General features: G+C 60.9%; 1 protein-coding gene across 1 annotated transcript; it reads left to right on the forward strand.

The window, feature by feature from the left end:
• Positions 1-8,628: 8,628 nt before the first annotated feature.
• On the forward strand, positions 8,629-12,164 carry LOC306948529 (uncharacterized protein; the record flags this gene model as incomplete). The annotated part of the gene is given in 10 exon segments (XM_079538168.1): positions 8,629-8,786; positions 9,918-10,209; positions 10,211-10,266; positions 10,268-10,306; positions 10,308-10,560; positions 10,751-10,828; positions 10,830-10,964; positions 10,966-11,035; positions 11,038-11,088; positions 11,977-12,164. Coding segments are annotated over 10 exon segments (1,320 nt in total).
• Positions 12,165-12,492: the final 328 nt, after the last annotated feature.

Raw genomic sequence — 12,492 nt, forward strand, 5'->3', positions numbered from 1 at the left:
CATTGACATACATGTGTTTCCCTGAGTCTGTGCACATGCTGCGTGCAGCCAGGAGGTGAGCTCAGCCATTCTTGTGGTTCCCTTCCAGCTCAGGACATTCTGTGTCCTGTTTGCACGTGACTGTGTGTGCACGTGTGCACTGCTGAGCCCGTGATGTCAGCACACGCCTGTATGTGTGCACGCATGTGTGTGCTCACACGTGGTTGTGTGTGTGCACCACTGCCTCTCCGTGGAGCTGTGTGTGTTTCTGTGGGGGTAAAACCAGCACTCCTGACTGCTGCAATGGGGGCAGTGGAGCTGAGCCGGGTCTGAGCAGCGAGGGGTTGCCGCTGTGCAGCGCTGGGCTGAGCAGAGCACAGCTTAGCCAGAGCCCAGCATGGGCCGGGCTGCACAAAAACCAGCAGAACCCATCAACGTGTGGGGAGAAATGGGGATGCTGCCCTATTGGTGGCAGCTAGGGCTTCAATAGGACACGGGCTGGAAATGACTGGGTGGGCAGCTGACTCCAAATTCTTTTTTCCCCTCTGAAGTCAAAAACGGAGACCACTGGGAGCTGGGATCCATGCTAATAAACCCTGGTGGCTTCATCCCGTGCTCGCTCTGTTCACTGATTCCAGCATCCAACACGAGATGTGACCCTACAGCAGCCAGGAGCCCCGCACCGCCACAAACACAGGGACTGGAGGAGGGGCAAAGGGCCCCGCCAGGGCTGCCCACACACAGGGGTGTCCCTGCACAGTGCACCCTGGGCCCAAAGCTCTGGAACCAGGAACGGAGCCGCATCCCGTGCTGCCACGCAGCTCCCATAGCAGCAGGACTGGGTCAATGCCTGCTGGAACCGTGCTGGAAGGACGGATGGCCGGCGATGAGTGCTGGGAGGAGCCAGGCCCTGCCACAGCCACGTCCTTCAGCTGCAACTCCTGTTTTATTCTATGGCATCATCCATGAGCGCAGTGCAGCCCCCAGAGCTGGGCAGGCACCTCTCAGTGCTTCTCATCAGACAGAGACCCTCCTCATCCCACCAGGGATGGGCAGAGCCCCTGGCAGAGCTCTGTACCACAGCTGCCAGCAGAGCATGGGAAGAATAGATGTAGATCATTGGTTTTCTTACCACAGAATAATAGAATCATAGAATGGTGTGGGTTGTAAAGGAGCACGATGCTCATCCAGCTCCAACCCCTGCTGTGTGCAGGTCGCCAACCAGCAGCCCAGGCTGCCCAGAGCCACATCCAGCCTGGCCTTGAATGCCTGCAGGGATGGGGCATCCACAGCCTCCTTGGGCAACCTGTGCCAGTGCCTCACCGCCCTCTGGGGGAAAAATATCCAATTAAAAGTTCCTCCACATTTATTAAAAAACCAAACAGTAGATTTAAAAAGCAGTTAAGAGTCCTACTCCAGCAAAACACCCTGTACAGCTTTCTCTCCTTTGTTGTTGTTTTTTTTTTCTCTAACGGTGACGATTCTCCCTAAATCAGCTGCTTCTGTTAATTTTATATATATATAATCTTTGAATTCTGCCGCGCGGCGCTTGCTTTAACTCATTAATTTATTTCCCATCAGCCGAGCCGCCTCCAGCAGAGCAGCGGCGCTACCACAAAGCTTCCGAGTGCTGTCCTTGCCCTGAGCCGGGGTGGGGGGAGGGAGAGACGGCGGAGGAGGGGCGGAGGGGCCGCGGCAGCCCTCACTCTCCCACGTGCGTCCTCAGGTGGTACTTGAGGGACTGCTTGTAGCGGAAGCACTTGGTGCACTCGGTGCAGGGGTACGGCCGCTCGCCGGTGTGCGCCCGCTGGTGCTCCAGGAGGTGGTGCTTCTGGGTGAAGTTCTTGCCGCACTCGGTGCAGTGGTAGGGCCGCTCTCCCGTGTGGATGCGTTGGTGCTCCAGGAGGTGGTGCTTGCGGATGAAGCCCTTCCCGCAGACGGCGCAGGCGTGCGGGCGCTCGCGGGTGTGGATGCGGTAGTGGTTGGTGAGCTTGGACTTCTCGCTGAAGGTCTTCTCGCACTGGCTGCACTGGAAGGGCCGCTCGCCGGTGTGAGTCCGCTGGTGCCGCAGCAGGTGGGAGGGCCGCGTGAAGTTCTTCCCGCACTGCGGGCACAGGAAGGCCATCTCGTTCTTGCCGGCGTGGATCCGCTGGTGCATGATGAGGCTGATCTGCAGGCGGAAGCTGCGCCGGCACTCCCCGCAGGTGAAGGGCCGCTCCCCGACGTGGGTGATCTGATGTTTGCTGAGGCTGGACTTGTGGCTGAAGCTGCTCTCGCACTCCGAGCACTTGTAGGGCTTCCCCGGGGCCGGCGGCCGCGCCGGGGCTTTGAGGCCGTGCTCGGGACGTCGCGGGACCCCGACGCCGCGGCGCGTGTGGCTGCGCTGGTGCAGCAAGAACTGCTGCTTGTTGCGGAAGCTGAGGTCGCACTCGTGGCACTCGTAGGGGCCCTCCTTGAGGTGGTTGCGTTGGTGGATCACGAAGTTGATCTTCAGCATGAAGCTCTTCCCGCACTCGGGGCAGATGTAGGGCCGCTCCCTGGTGCGGTTGCGCTGCTGCTGGGCCGTGGCCGGCTTCATCTCGCCCGCATCCCTCTCGCAGGACGGCGTTTTGTGTGCGCGGGCGGCCGCCAGGCTGCGGGGAGCCGCCTTGGAGCTGCACTGCGCCTCGCAGCCCAGCCCGGCCTCGTGGCTGGGGAACGCCGGAGGATCGCTGCGGCCCGAGAACATGGAGCACGGCTCGTCCACGTCGTCCTCCTCCTCCTCCTCCGTCTTGATCACGATGCCATCCTCTGCCAGGAGAAAGCAGAACAGCGTTACGGCCCTGCAGGTGGGACATGGCTGGGGTTCAGAGCACTGGGAGCTGCCAAAGGGACTCTGCAGCCCCCATCTGCCCTCCAACACGAGCAGCTCCTGCTGGCAGCAAGGTGGCAAGCAAGGGAGAACAGAGAAGCTGCCCCTCAGCCTCTGGCTCTGAGCGCTCGGCCCGGCACCATCCCCTCCTTCGGCTTCCCAGGGCCACCGTCCTTCCCAAAGGATGGGATGTGCAGGATGGCCGACAGCAGTGGGCCCCCACTGGTGTCACTGACACCGCTTTTGGTTTTCCCCACAGCTTAGTTTGTTGGGTGACACATGGTGTGCCCTACATTGTCACCTTCAGTGGACCCTGAGTTCCAGGAGAGGCTCCACAGGAAGGACAGACAGGTTTCTCAATAGAAGTGGCCAGCACCAGGCTGTCTCAGAGGCACAGCACTCCCCCCCAACACATGCAGATGGAGAACAAGCATTCCCAAGGAGCCGCTCCCCCAGCGGCAGCACTTAGGTTGGGTATTAGGAGGAAGTTTTTCCCCCAGAGGGTGGTGAGGCACTGGCACAGGTTGCCCAAGGAGGCTGTGGATGCCCCAGCCCTGCAGGCATTCAAGGCCAGGCTGGATGTGGCTCTGGGCAGCCTGGGCTGCTGGTTGGCGACCTGCACACAGCAGGGGGTTGGAGCTGGATGAGCATCGTGCTCCTTTGCAACCCAGGCCATTCTATGGTTCTGTGATCCTCCAGGGCTGCTGCTGTTCTCCTCCCTTCTGCCCACCTGCTGCTGGCCCTGAGCACAGAGCTTGGGGCTGAGATACAGAGCTCAGGAGGACCTCAGCTCTGCTGCTCTCAGCAGCTCTCTCCATCTTAACACCACCAAAAGGCAGAGGGTCCACCTTCTCCACACCCCCAGTGCCCCCCAAAATGGTGGCAGCAGCTGCCCACTGTGCCCGTCCCACACCCAGCTGAGCAGGGGAGGACTTTGTCCAGACCTCCACTTCTCTCCACCCCCAACCTCACTGCACCCACCCTCCCCACAGCGCACACATTGCAGTCTGGCTGCCCTCATTCCTGTCCTCCACACTGCCCCATGCGCCCACGTGTGCAGGGACACAAACCCACGCTGCAAGTTTTGCCCCTCAGTGGGGCTCACACCCCAGGAGACCCCCTCAGTGCCTTTCCATCAGACTCTGGTCCCTTTCCATCTCTTCTCTCCAGAGTTTGCTCACTCCCTTCATGTGTATAAATGACTCTCTTAAACCCCATTCTCATTCCTGCAGCTCCAGTGCCTTCCCCCACCCCAAGCCCTTGGCTTTGCTCCCTTTCCAGCCCCGTGGGTAAAGGCTGCTCACAAAGGCAGCCCCAGGGCTGTGCTGGGGACGCTGCATCCCCACCACGGTGCAGCTCAGCAGCCCCCAGGCCACACTCACTGGGTGCGTGTCTCCTCCCAGACCCCTGCACCCCTCACCTGTGCAGCTCCCGTGGTGCACGATGACCCTCTGGATCTCGCTGTAGTCCCCGACGTACTCAGAAGGGTCACCCAGGCTGGTGCCCGGCAGCTCTCGGGGAGGGGACACGGAGCCATAGGGGCTCTCGCAGGCAGCCTCCTCATCTGGGCTCTGGAAGCTGCCCTCCGATTGCCCTGACATGCCGTGCAGCTCTGGGTTCTCGGGGCTGTCCTCTGGAAGCAGCTCCTCTGTTTTGATCACGACTCTGATTCCAGCTGCAGCAAGGAGAGATGCACACCAGCAGTCATCCCCAGTTGCTTCCCACAGGGCCATCCCCGCTGCTGTGCCCACCTGGGTGCACGGTGTGCCCCTGCCCCTCGCTCAGTCCCACCGTGAACGCTGCACGCAGAGCTCCTGAATCACCCCACTGGCTCTGAGCACTCTTTGTCCTCTGCCCAGCACCCTCAGCCAGCACAAACCCCAGGCTGGGGCATTTTCTCATTTCACATCAAGGTTTCCAGACCAAGATTGCGAGCAGAAGGTGAGAGTGACACAGCCCAACACCTCCCAGGCCCACCACCTCCCGGATGTCCCCCTCCCTGCAGGTCTGTCCTGCAATGGGCAGAGCAGGTTTTGGAAGGCTGTGGATCCCTCAGATGGCTGCAGCGGGAGCTGAGCTGCCTCTCCTTTCTCCCCACACGGCCCGAGGATGTGCTCTGACTGCAACGCTCCCCACACTGACGGCTCCCCGACTCCGGGCTCTGCCTGCCCTGCTTCATGTGCTGAGCCATACCTGGACGTCAAATCCCCCAGCAGCCAAACCTTTCCTCCTCCTGATCAACCCTGCCACAGCTCCCAGCAACAAAGCCCTGAGTCCTGCCTGTGGTGGGGTGGATGGGCTCCAGCCCCCCACGGCCGCCTCACCTGCGGTGGCATCGCTCATCATCTCGCTCTCCTCCAAGTCCTGCTCATTCCTGACCCGCGGTTCCTCTCCCTGCTCGATCTGGGACAAAACACCGGGTTTGGAAATTGCATAGTCTGTTGAGAGACAGAGGAATGGAGGGGGGTTACTAGAGAGGGACGCAGAAATGCCCCATTTCCCGGCTCTCCTCAAACCCAAAATGTTTTCTCTCTGGCCCCAGAGCGGGCGCTTCTTACAGCTCCAACACACAAAGCCCCAGACGATCACAGCTAACACTGCGTTGGCCTATTTGCTTTTCCCCCGGGCCAGCACCGGCAGCAGACCCAGAGGACGGGGGGAAGCCCCTGCAACAACTGCAGGGTGGGCAACAGCTCAGGGGGAGCCCAGGAGGGCTCTGTGGGACAGGGCCAGAACAAAGCGGGCATTTCGGAAGAGGTGACCCTACACAGCAGCAACAGAGCAGGACTGGAAACCTCTTCCTGTGTTTTTAAGTCTCCTTTTAAAATGGGACGTCTGGCTCCTTCTGGTAGGAGTGGGAGGATGCCCAGAACCTCCAGCACAAGTTGGGAAGCAGCGCCTGGATTTACCCAGCGAGATCAGCGACTCGTAGTTCCCCTTCATCACATTCTTGTACAGCTCTTTCTGCCACTCCTCCAGCTTCTCCCATTCCTTGTCGTTGAAATAGACGGACACGTCGTCAAACGTCACCGGCACCTGCAACCACAAACACCTGCTCAGACAAACGAGGTAAAACCAGGCACTGCAGCCAGACCTCATCCCCGCTGATGAGCTGACGTAAGGCCAGATTCAATTACCCCAAAACTCCGGGGAAAGCTCTCCCCGGGCCCCGAGGAATCATCCGTTACTGTCTGCAAATCGCCCAGCAGCGGACGGCAGTTTCTAAGGCTGTTTGCTGAGCTATAATTTCTGCAGATAAATTCAGGATGCAGTCGGAGCAGAGCTCTGGGAGAGGAGCACCATGCTGGCTCTGCCTCCCGATCGCCGCACACTCAGGTCGGGGTGCAAACACTCAATTTTCCAGTCCCAAAGGCAAACTTTCCCTTCAAAGAGGAGATGAATGAATATTCATGGCAGGCGCCTTTTGTTGTTCTGGAGCCCAGGCTGTGTGGGCAGGCACTGCCCTCCCGCAGGTCTCCATCGTGTGCTCCTTCCCTGGGTACCAGCATCACTGGCTGGGGATCCAGAACCAAACAGTGCCCAACACAGCTGGAAATCCAGCACCATACAACACCAAACAGAGCTGGGGATCCAGCAGCACACAGTGTGAGAGCTGGGGATCCAGCACCATATGGTGCCAAACAGAGCTGCAGATCCAGCACCAAACAGTGGCAATGAGAGCGCTGCCAAATCTCCACGGTTCCTTGGTTCGGACTCCAAGTGTGCTGAGGAGTGAATGGCTGCAGCGCAGCCGTGTGAGCTGGAGACGAAACCTCCTCCCTCAATTCCACCTTAGTTCTAAGGATCTCCCATCAGAGGGTACCAAGAAGTTCAGGCAGTGCCTGCGCCCCCCCCGCTCCCAATGGGGAGCAGCTCTGCTCACAGCTGTCCTCCCCATCTCTGCCCCACCTCGAGGAGGACTCGGGGCGCAGCAGCTCCCTGCCCTCCCCACAGCCCGGGCCCCGTTACCTTGGGGACCTCTCCCTTCCTGCCGGGGGGCAGCCGCAGGATCCAGAAGTTCCTGTTCTTCAGCAGGTTCTCCATGTTCTCCAGGCGCCGCTGCAGCAGCCCGTACTCCTGGATGAGGGTGCCCAGAGCCGCACATTTGCTCTCCAGCTGGTTCCCCAGCTCCGTCGCCGTCTTCTCACAATCGATCAGCTTCTTCTCGGCCACCCCGGTGCGGCCCTCCAGGTCCAGCAGTCGGGTGGCATGGGAATCCACCTTCCTCTCCACCGCCTGCACGGCCGTCACCACGGTCAGGGACAGCTCTGCCGTCTGTGTCTCGCGCTCGGAGGTGCGCTCGGGGCCGGCGCGCGGCTGGAAGGGTGAGGGGCAGCGCGGCCGCATCCCCAGCTCCGGAACCTGCAGGGAAGGGGTGTGGGTGTCAGCAGGATGCTAGGGACATACCTGGACGTACCCCACAGGTTGGGAACTGAGAGAGTCTGAGGAACCCCTGGGCTGGAGGGCACCCAAAGGTTGGGGACCCTCAGGGTGGGTCTCAATAGGATGGGAACACCGAGGGTTGGGGAATAATCCCATGGGGTGAGGGCAGCCATCGGCCGGGAACCCCAAAAGGCTGGGGATCCCCTGGGCTGGAGACCGCCAGAGGCTGGGGGCACTCAAAGGATGGAGATATCGGCAGGTTGGGGACCTCCACGGCCCGGGGCCGACCACCCTTACTGCAGAAGGGCCGTCCCCACACATTGCTCGCGTCGAGCTGCCCGCAGTCCCGCGGGACGGGCAGGGGGACGGAGGTGACGGTGGGGCGAAGAGGAGAGGAAAGGGACGGCCGAGCCCCGTCGCCATGGGGACAAAGAGGTGACACCCGGGGATGAAGGCCGGGGGGGGGGTCTGCCGCTGTCAGCCGGCCGTGTCGCCATGGGGACGGGGAGGTGACACGGGGGGCAGACGGCCGAGAGACCACGGGGAAGAGGGGGGAAGGGCGGACGGCAACGGGGAGCGGTGACAGCGGGGGGGGCCCCGACGGCCCCACCGCCCCCCCCCCACCACCCAAGCGGGGCCCGACCGCCGGTACCGGGCCGCGGGGGCTGGCGGGCGGCCCCGAGGGGCAGCCCCGCTCCGGGAAGGGCGCTCCGTCCCCGCCGCGGCCCTCCCGGCGCCGCCCCCGACGGCAGCGCCGACGCCGAGGCCCGGCCCGGCCCGGCCCGGCCGCCTCCCTCCGCCGCGGCCTCGACGGCGCGGCCCGCCCCGACGTGCGGCCCTGGGGCTGCGGGGCCGGGCCTCCCCCCGGGCGGGCCCTTACCTGAGCGGGAGCCCCCTCGGCCATGGCCCTTTGTTCCCTGCCCGGTGCCCCGGGGGGGCCGCGGCCGGGAGGATCCGGCGCCCGTTCGCTGCTTCACCTCCGCCCGCCGCCGCCGCCGGGCATCGGGCAGCGCCCGGGGAGGTGCGGAGCGGCGCGGCGGGGCGGGGAGGGGGCGGCGGGGCTGCGGCGGGGCGGGGGCGCGGCCCGGCCGGACCTCGGGGCGGCCGAGCTGGTGCGGGGCGGGAGGGGGGGGGGGGGAGAGACCGAGCGGCTCCGGGTCCCGGCTCCGCCGCTCCGCGCTCCGCGCTCCGGCCCCGCCGCTGCCCCGCCGCGCCGGCAGGGGGCGGGCGGGCCGCCGTCCGCCGCCGCGCGGGCCGCGCCGGGGGCCGCAGCCGGGCGGGGCGGAGCGGAGCTGGGGGCGCCCTCCGCCGCAACAGCGCCCCCTGCCGGACCGACGGCATCACCGCGCCCCGTCGGGGCGGCCCCGCAGAGCGCCCCCCCGCCCCCACCCCGCGGCGTCGCGGCCCGGTGCGAAATGGCGGCCGGAGGGCGGCGTTGCCATGGAGACCGGCCCCCCCCAACCCCCCCATCTCGCTCAGCCCCCGGCATTTCCCCCTTCGCTTCTGCCCCGCGCCGCCGTCGGGGCTCCGTGAGAGATGCGGAGGTGGGGATTCGGCTCTGCCCGCGGGAGCGGCGAGCGGCCCCGGCCCTGCTTTGTCCCGTCCCATCCGCCCGCTGCGATCTCTCTCTCCGTCCCATCCCATCCCACCCATCCTGTCCCGTTGTGCTCTCGTCCACCCCACCCCATCCATCTTATTCCCATCCCATCGTGTCCCATTCAGTTTCGCCCCCTTGCCCCATTAATTCTGTCCTGCCCCATTAATTTCACCCCGCCCATCCATGTCCCGTCCCTTTCTGTCCCATCCTCTTCCATCCTGTCCTGTCCCATGCTGTCACATTATCTCACCCCATCCCCTCCCATCGTGTCCCATCCTGTATCATCCACCCTACCCCATCAATCCTTTTCTGCCCTGTCCCATTCCATCCTGTCCTCTTCCCATCCCATCCACCCTGTTTTGTCCCAGCCTGTCCTCCCCTGTCCCATCCCATCTCTTTCCATCCCGTCCTATCTGCCTTGTTACATCCCATCCCATCTCATCCCATCCCATCTATACTCTGATTTCTCACACTATCTTGTCCCATCCCATCCATCCTATTATGCTCTGATCCCACCCCATCTGTCCTGTCCCATCTTGTCTCATCTCATCTCTTTCCCTCCAGTCCTATTCTATCGTGTCCCATCCTATCCATTCCACCACATCCCGTCCATTCTGTCCCATCTGTCTCATCCCATCCCATCCAATCCATTATTTCTGATCTCACATCCTGTCTTGTCCCATCCCATCTCATCCACCCTTCCCCATCAATTCTACCTTACCCCATCCATCCCAGACCATCACATTCTATCCCATCCCCTTCCATCCCATCCTTTTCTGCCCCATGTTTTCATGTTCTCTCACCCCATCCCACCTGTCACATCCCGTGACATCCATCCCATCCATTTCATTATATCCCATCCATTCTGTTCCATCCCATCCATCCTCTCTGATCTCCCTGTCTTGTCCCACCCCACTCATCCTGCTTTAATGCTCTCTCATCCTCCCCATCCCATCCATCTTATTCCCATCCCACCACGTCCCATCCTATTTCATCTACTTTGCCCCAATTCTATCCTGCCCCATTCCACCCTGCACCATCCTGTCCTGTCCCATGCTGTCACATTCTCTCACCCCATTCCATCCCACCCCAACCCATCTGTCCCAGCCCATCCCATCCTATCCCTCCTCATCTCATCCCGTCCCGTTCCCTCCTGTCCTATCCTATCCTTACATCCCACCCCACAATCTTCCATCCTTTCTGTCCCACCTGTCTCTCCCTATACTATTCTATTCCATCCCATCTTGTCTCATCCTATCCAGCTCACCATATCCCATCTCAGCCATTCCGTCCCACGTGTCCCATCCTGTTCCATCCATACTGTGATCTCTCACACTGCCTTGTCCCATCGCATCCACCCTGCTCTCTCGTGCCTTCATCCCATCCATCTTACTCCCACCCCATCCTATCCCATCTGTCTCCTGTTATCCCATCCCATCCACAATCTGATCTCTCACCATTTTGTCCCACCCCGTCCATACTGTGATCTCTCCCACTCTCGTCCCATCCCATCCATCCTGTCTCATCATGCTCTTGTCCCCTCCCCTCCATCTTACTCCCATCCCATCTACCCTACCCCATCAATTCCCCCCTGCCCCATCCCATCCTGGCACGGCTGCGTACTCTCAGCCTCATCCAGGTCCCCACTGTGGCACAAAGCCTTGTTCCTGCTCCTGACTTCGGAGACCCCCGGCATGGGCTGACAGTGAGGGGCAGTCATGACACCAGGCGTGAGGATGGGCGCCATCCAGTCGGAGTATGGAAAAAGGGAGGGGATGAGGGGGATGGGATGAAGCAGCATCCTTTGCTGTGATGCTGAATTGGGGCACCTGGCCTTTGGGGCACGATGGCAGCAGGGAACCAGACTGGGAGCCCCAGCAGAGATGTCTTTGTATTTATTTATCGTGTATATGTTTGGTTTAATCTTTTTGTGCCATTAGCAAACCCTCATCAGCCACAGAGGGCTGAGGACAAGGCCACCACTGCTGTCCCACGTCCCACTGCCAACCAGGAAGGATGGGGGCAACGTTGCTCAACCCTGGGCCGGCGGGATGGGATGGCTGCCAGAGGCAGCAGGAGCTGGGCAGCCGCCCAGGAGCTGCTCCCGGGTGGGACAAGGAGGAAATGGAGCTTCCGCTGCAGCCACTGCCAACACACAGCCTACAAGCACGGCCCTGGGACTGCCAGCCCGCAGCACTGCATCACGGGGAGAGGTGACCACCGTGCCAAGGGGACACGCGGCAGCGGGGCGGCCCAGTAGGGCGACACAGGGCACACAGTGAGGGCAGTGCTGGAGCTCCAGCAGCGTTGATGCACCTCTGGCTGTGCCAGCAACGTTCAAGGTGCAGCCTTGGCTTCGCTTGTGCGGCTCAGTGGAGATGCAGGTAACCAGCAGGCAGGTGCAGGGCTGCGCACAGCCAGCACTGAGAGAGGGGCAAACAGGGCTGCAATCACTCACCCGACACGGGGCTTCAGAATGGAAACACTGTATTGACAGACTTTACAAAAGTTATTACAAAACACAACCACTAATCAGCAGCCAACGATACACAGCGGAAGAGACACTGCTCACAGTCACCTTGAGAACAACACCACTGAGTGCCAAAGTCAACCGATATTTACAGGGACGTCAGGAAAACTCCGGTCAGTCACCGCATACATTGAAGTGTTTTAGATCCATGGTGAAATATAGTGCCACACATTTCATTGTATAATAATAATAATAATAATAATAATAATAATTAATAATAATAATAATAACAACAATAACAACAACATCCTACTTCTACATTAACTGAAAACCGAACAGCTCTTTACAGGGGTTAGGAGAAGTTCCTTTCACTTGTCCAACTTACCTGAGTGTGAGACCAAACCCAGTAATAAAGTAACAGTAAAACCAGCTTCTCCAACGGGAGTTCCTATGACAGACCAGCAGCGCTGCTCCCCCACGCCAGAGGGAAACGACAGCAACGTCCTTCCAAAGCACACAGACATCTCCTCTTCGGATCAGAGACCCGGCTGCTCTGCGCACCCACACCTCCTCTCCCAACTCCTCCTGCTCCAATGTCCTCAGCCCTTTCTCCTTCCCGTCCTTTCCTCCTCCGCCTTCTTTTTCTCACCTTGCACTTCGCTGCTCTCTCCTCTCTGCTTTTCCGCCTTCGACAAGTTCTGCCCCACGTCCCCAACCACGGCCCTGCTTCGCCTCTGTCCCCTTGTGGCAGCCCAGCCTGGTGGCACGGGGCTGCTGCTCGAGGTGCGTCACTGCAGCCGGAGCGGGCGGCCGGCGGCCCGGGAATGGCGTCTTCCCTTCCTCCGTCGTCCAGCCTTGTGGTGAAACGAGCAGAAAAAGAATGAAAGCGAAAGCTTGTCACTCCTGAATATGCACAAAGATAGGTGGGGAAACACCTGCTAAATACAGATCCCCGGAGAATCTCTCAGGAGCATTCTCTACAGGCAATATCCAAACCTGCGTAGGGGACAAGTAATACGAGGCCTACGCCGCCAAGGAAGTCCCACGTAACCCCGCGGGGCTGAAGAGGTGCCCAGGCCTTCGTATCAGAGTTTTTTTTTTTAGAGGAATTCCTAAGATGCTTCAACAAAGCGGGCTTGGTAGCAAGACCACATGGATTAGCTGCGATACAAGTTCACCTCTCGCCATGCTGCGCGTCCACCGGCTTCGACC

Source organism: Tetrao urogallus (genome assembly GCF_951394365.1).
Source record: "Tetrao urogallus genome assembly, chromosome: 7".
Classification (NCBI taxonomy): domain Eukaryota; kingdom Metazoa; phylum Chordata; class Aves; order Galliformes; family Phasianidae; genus Tetrao; species Tetrao urogallus.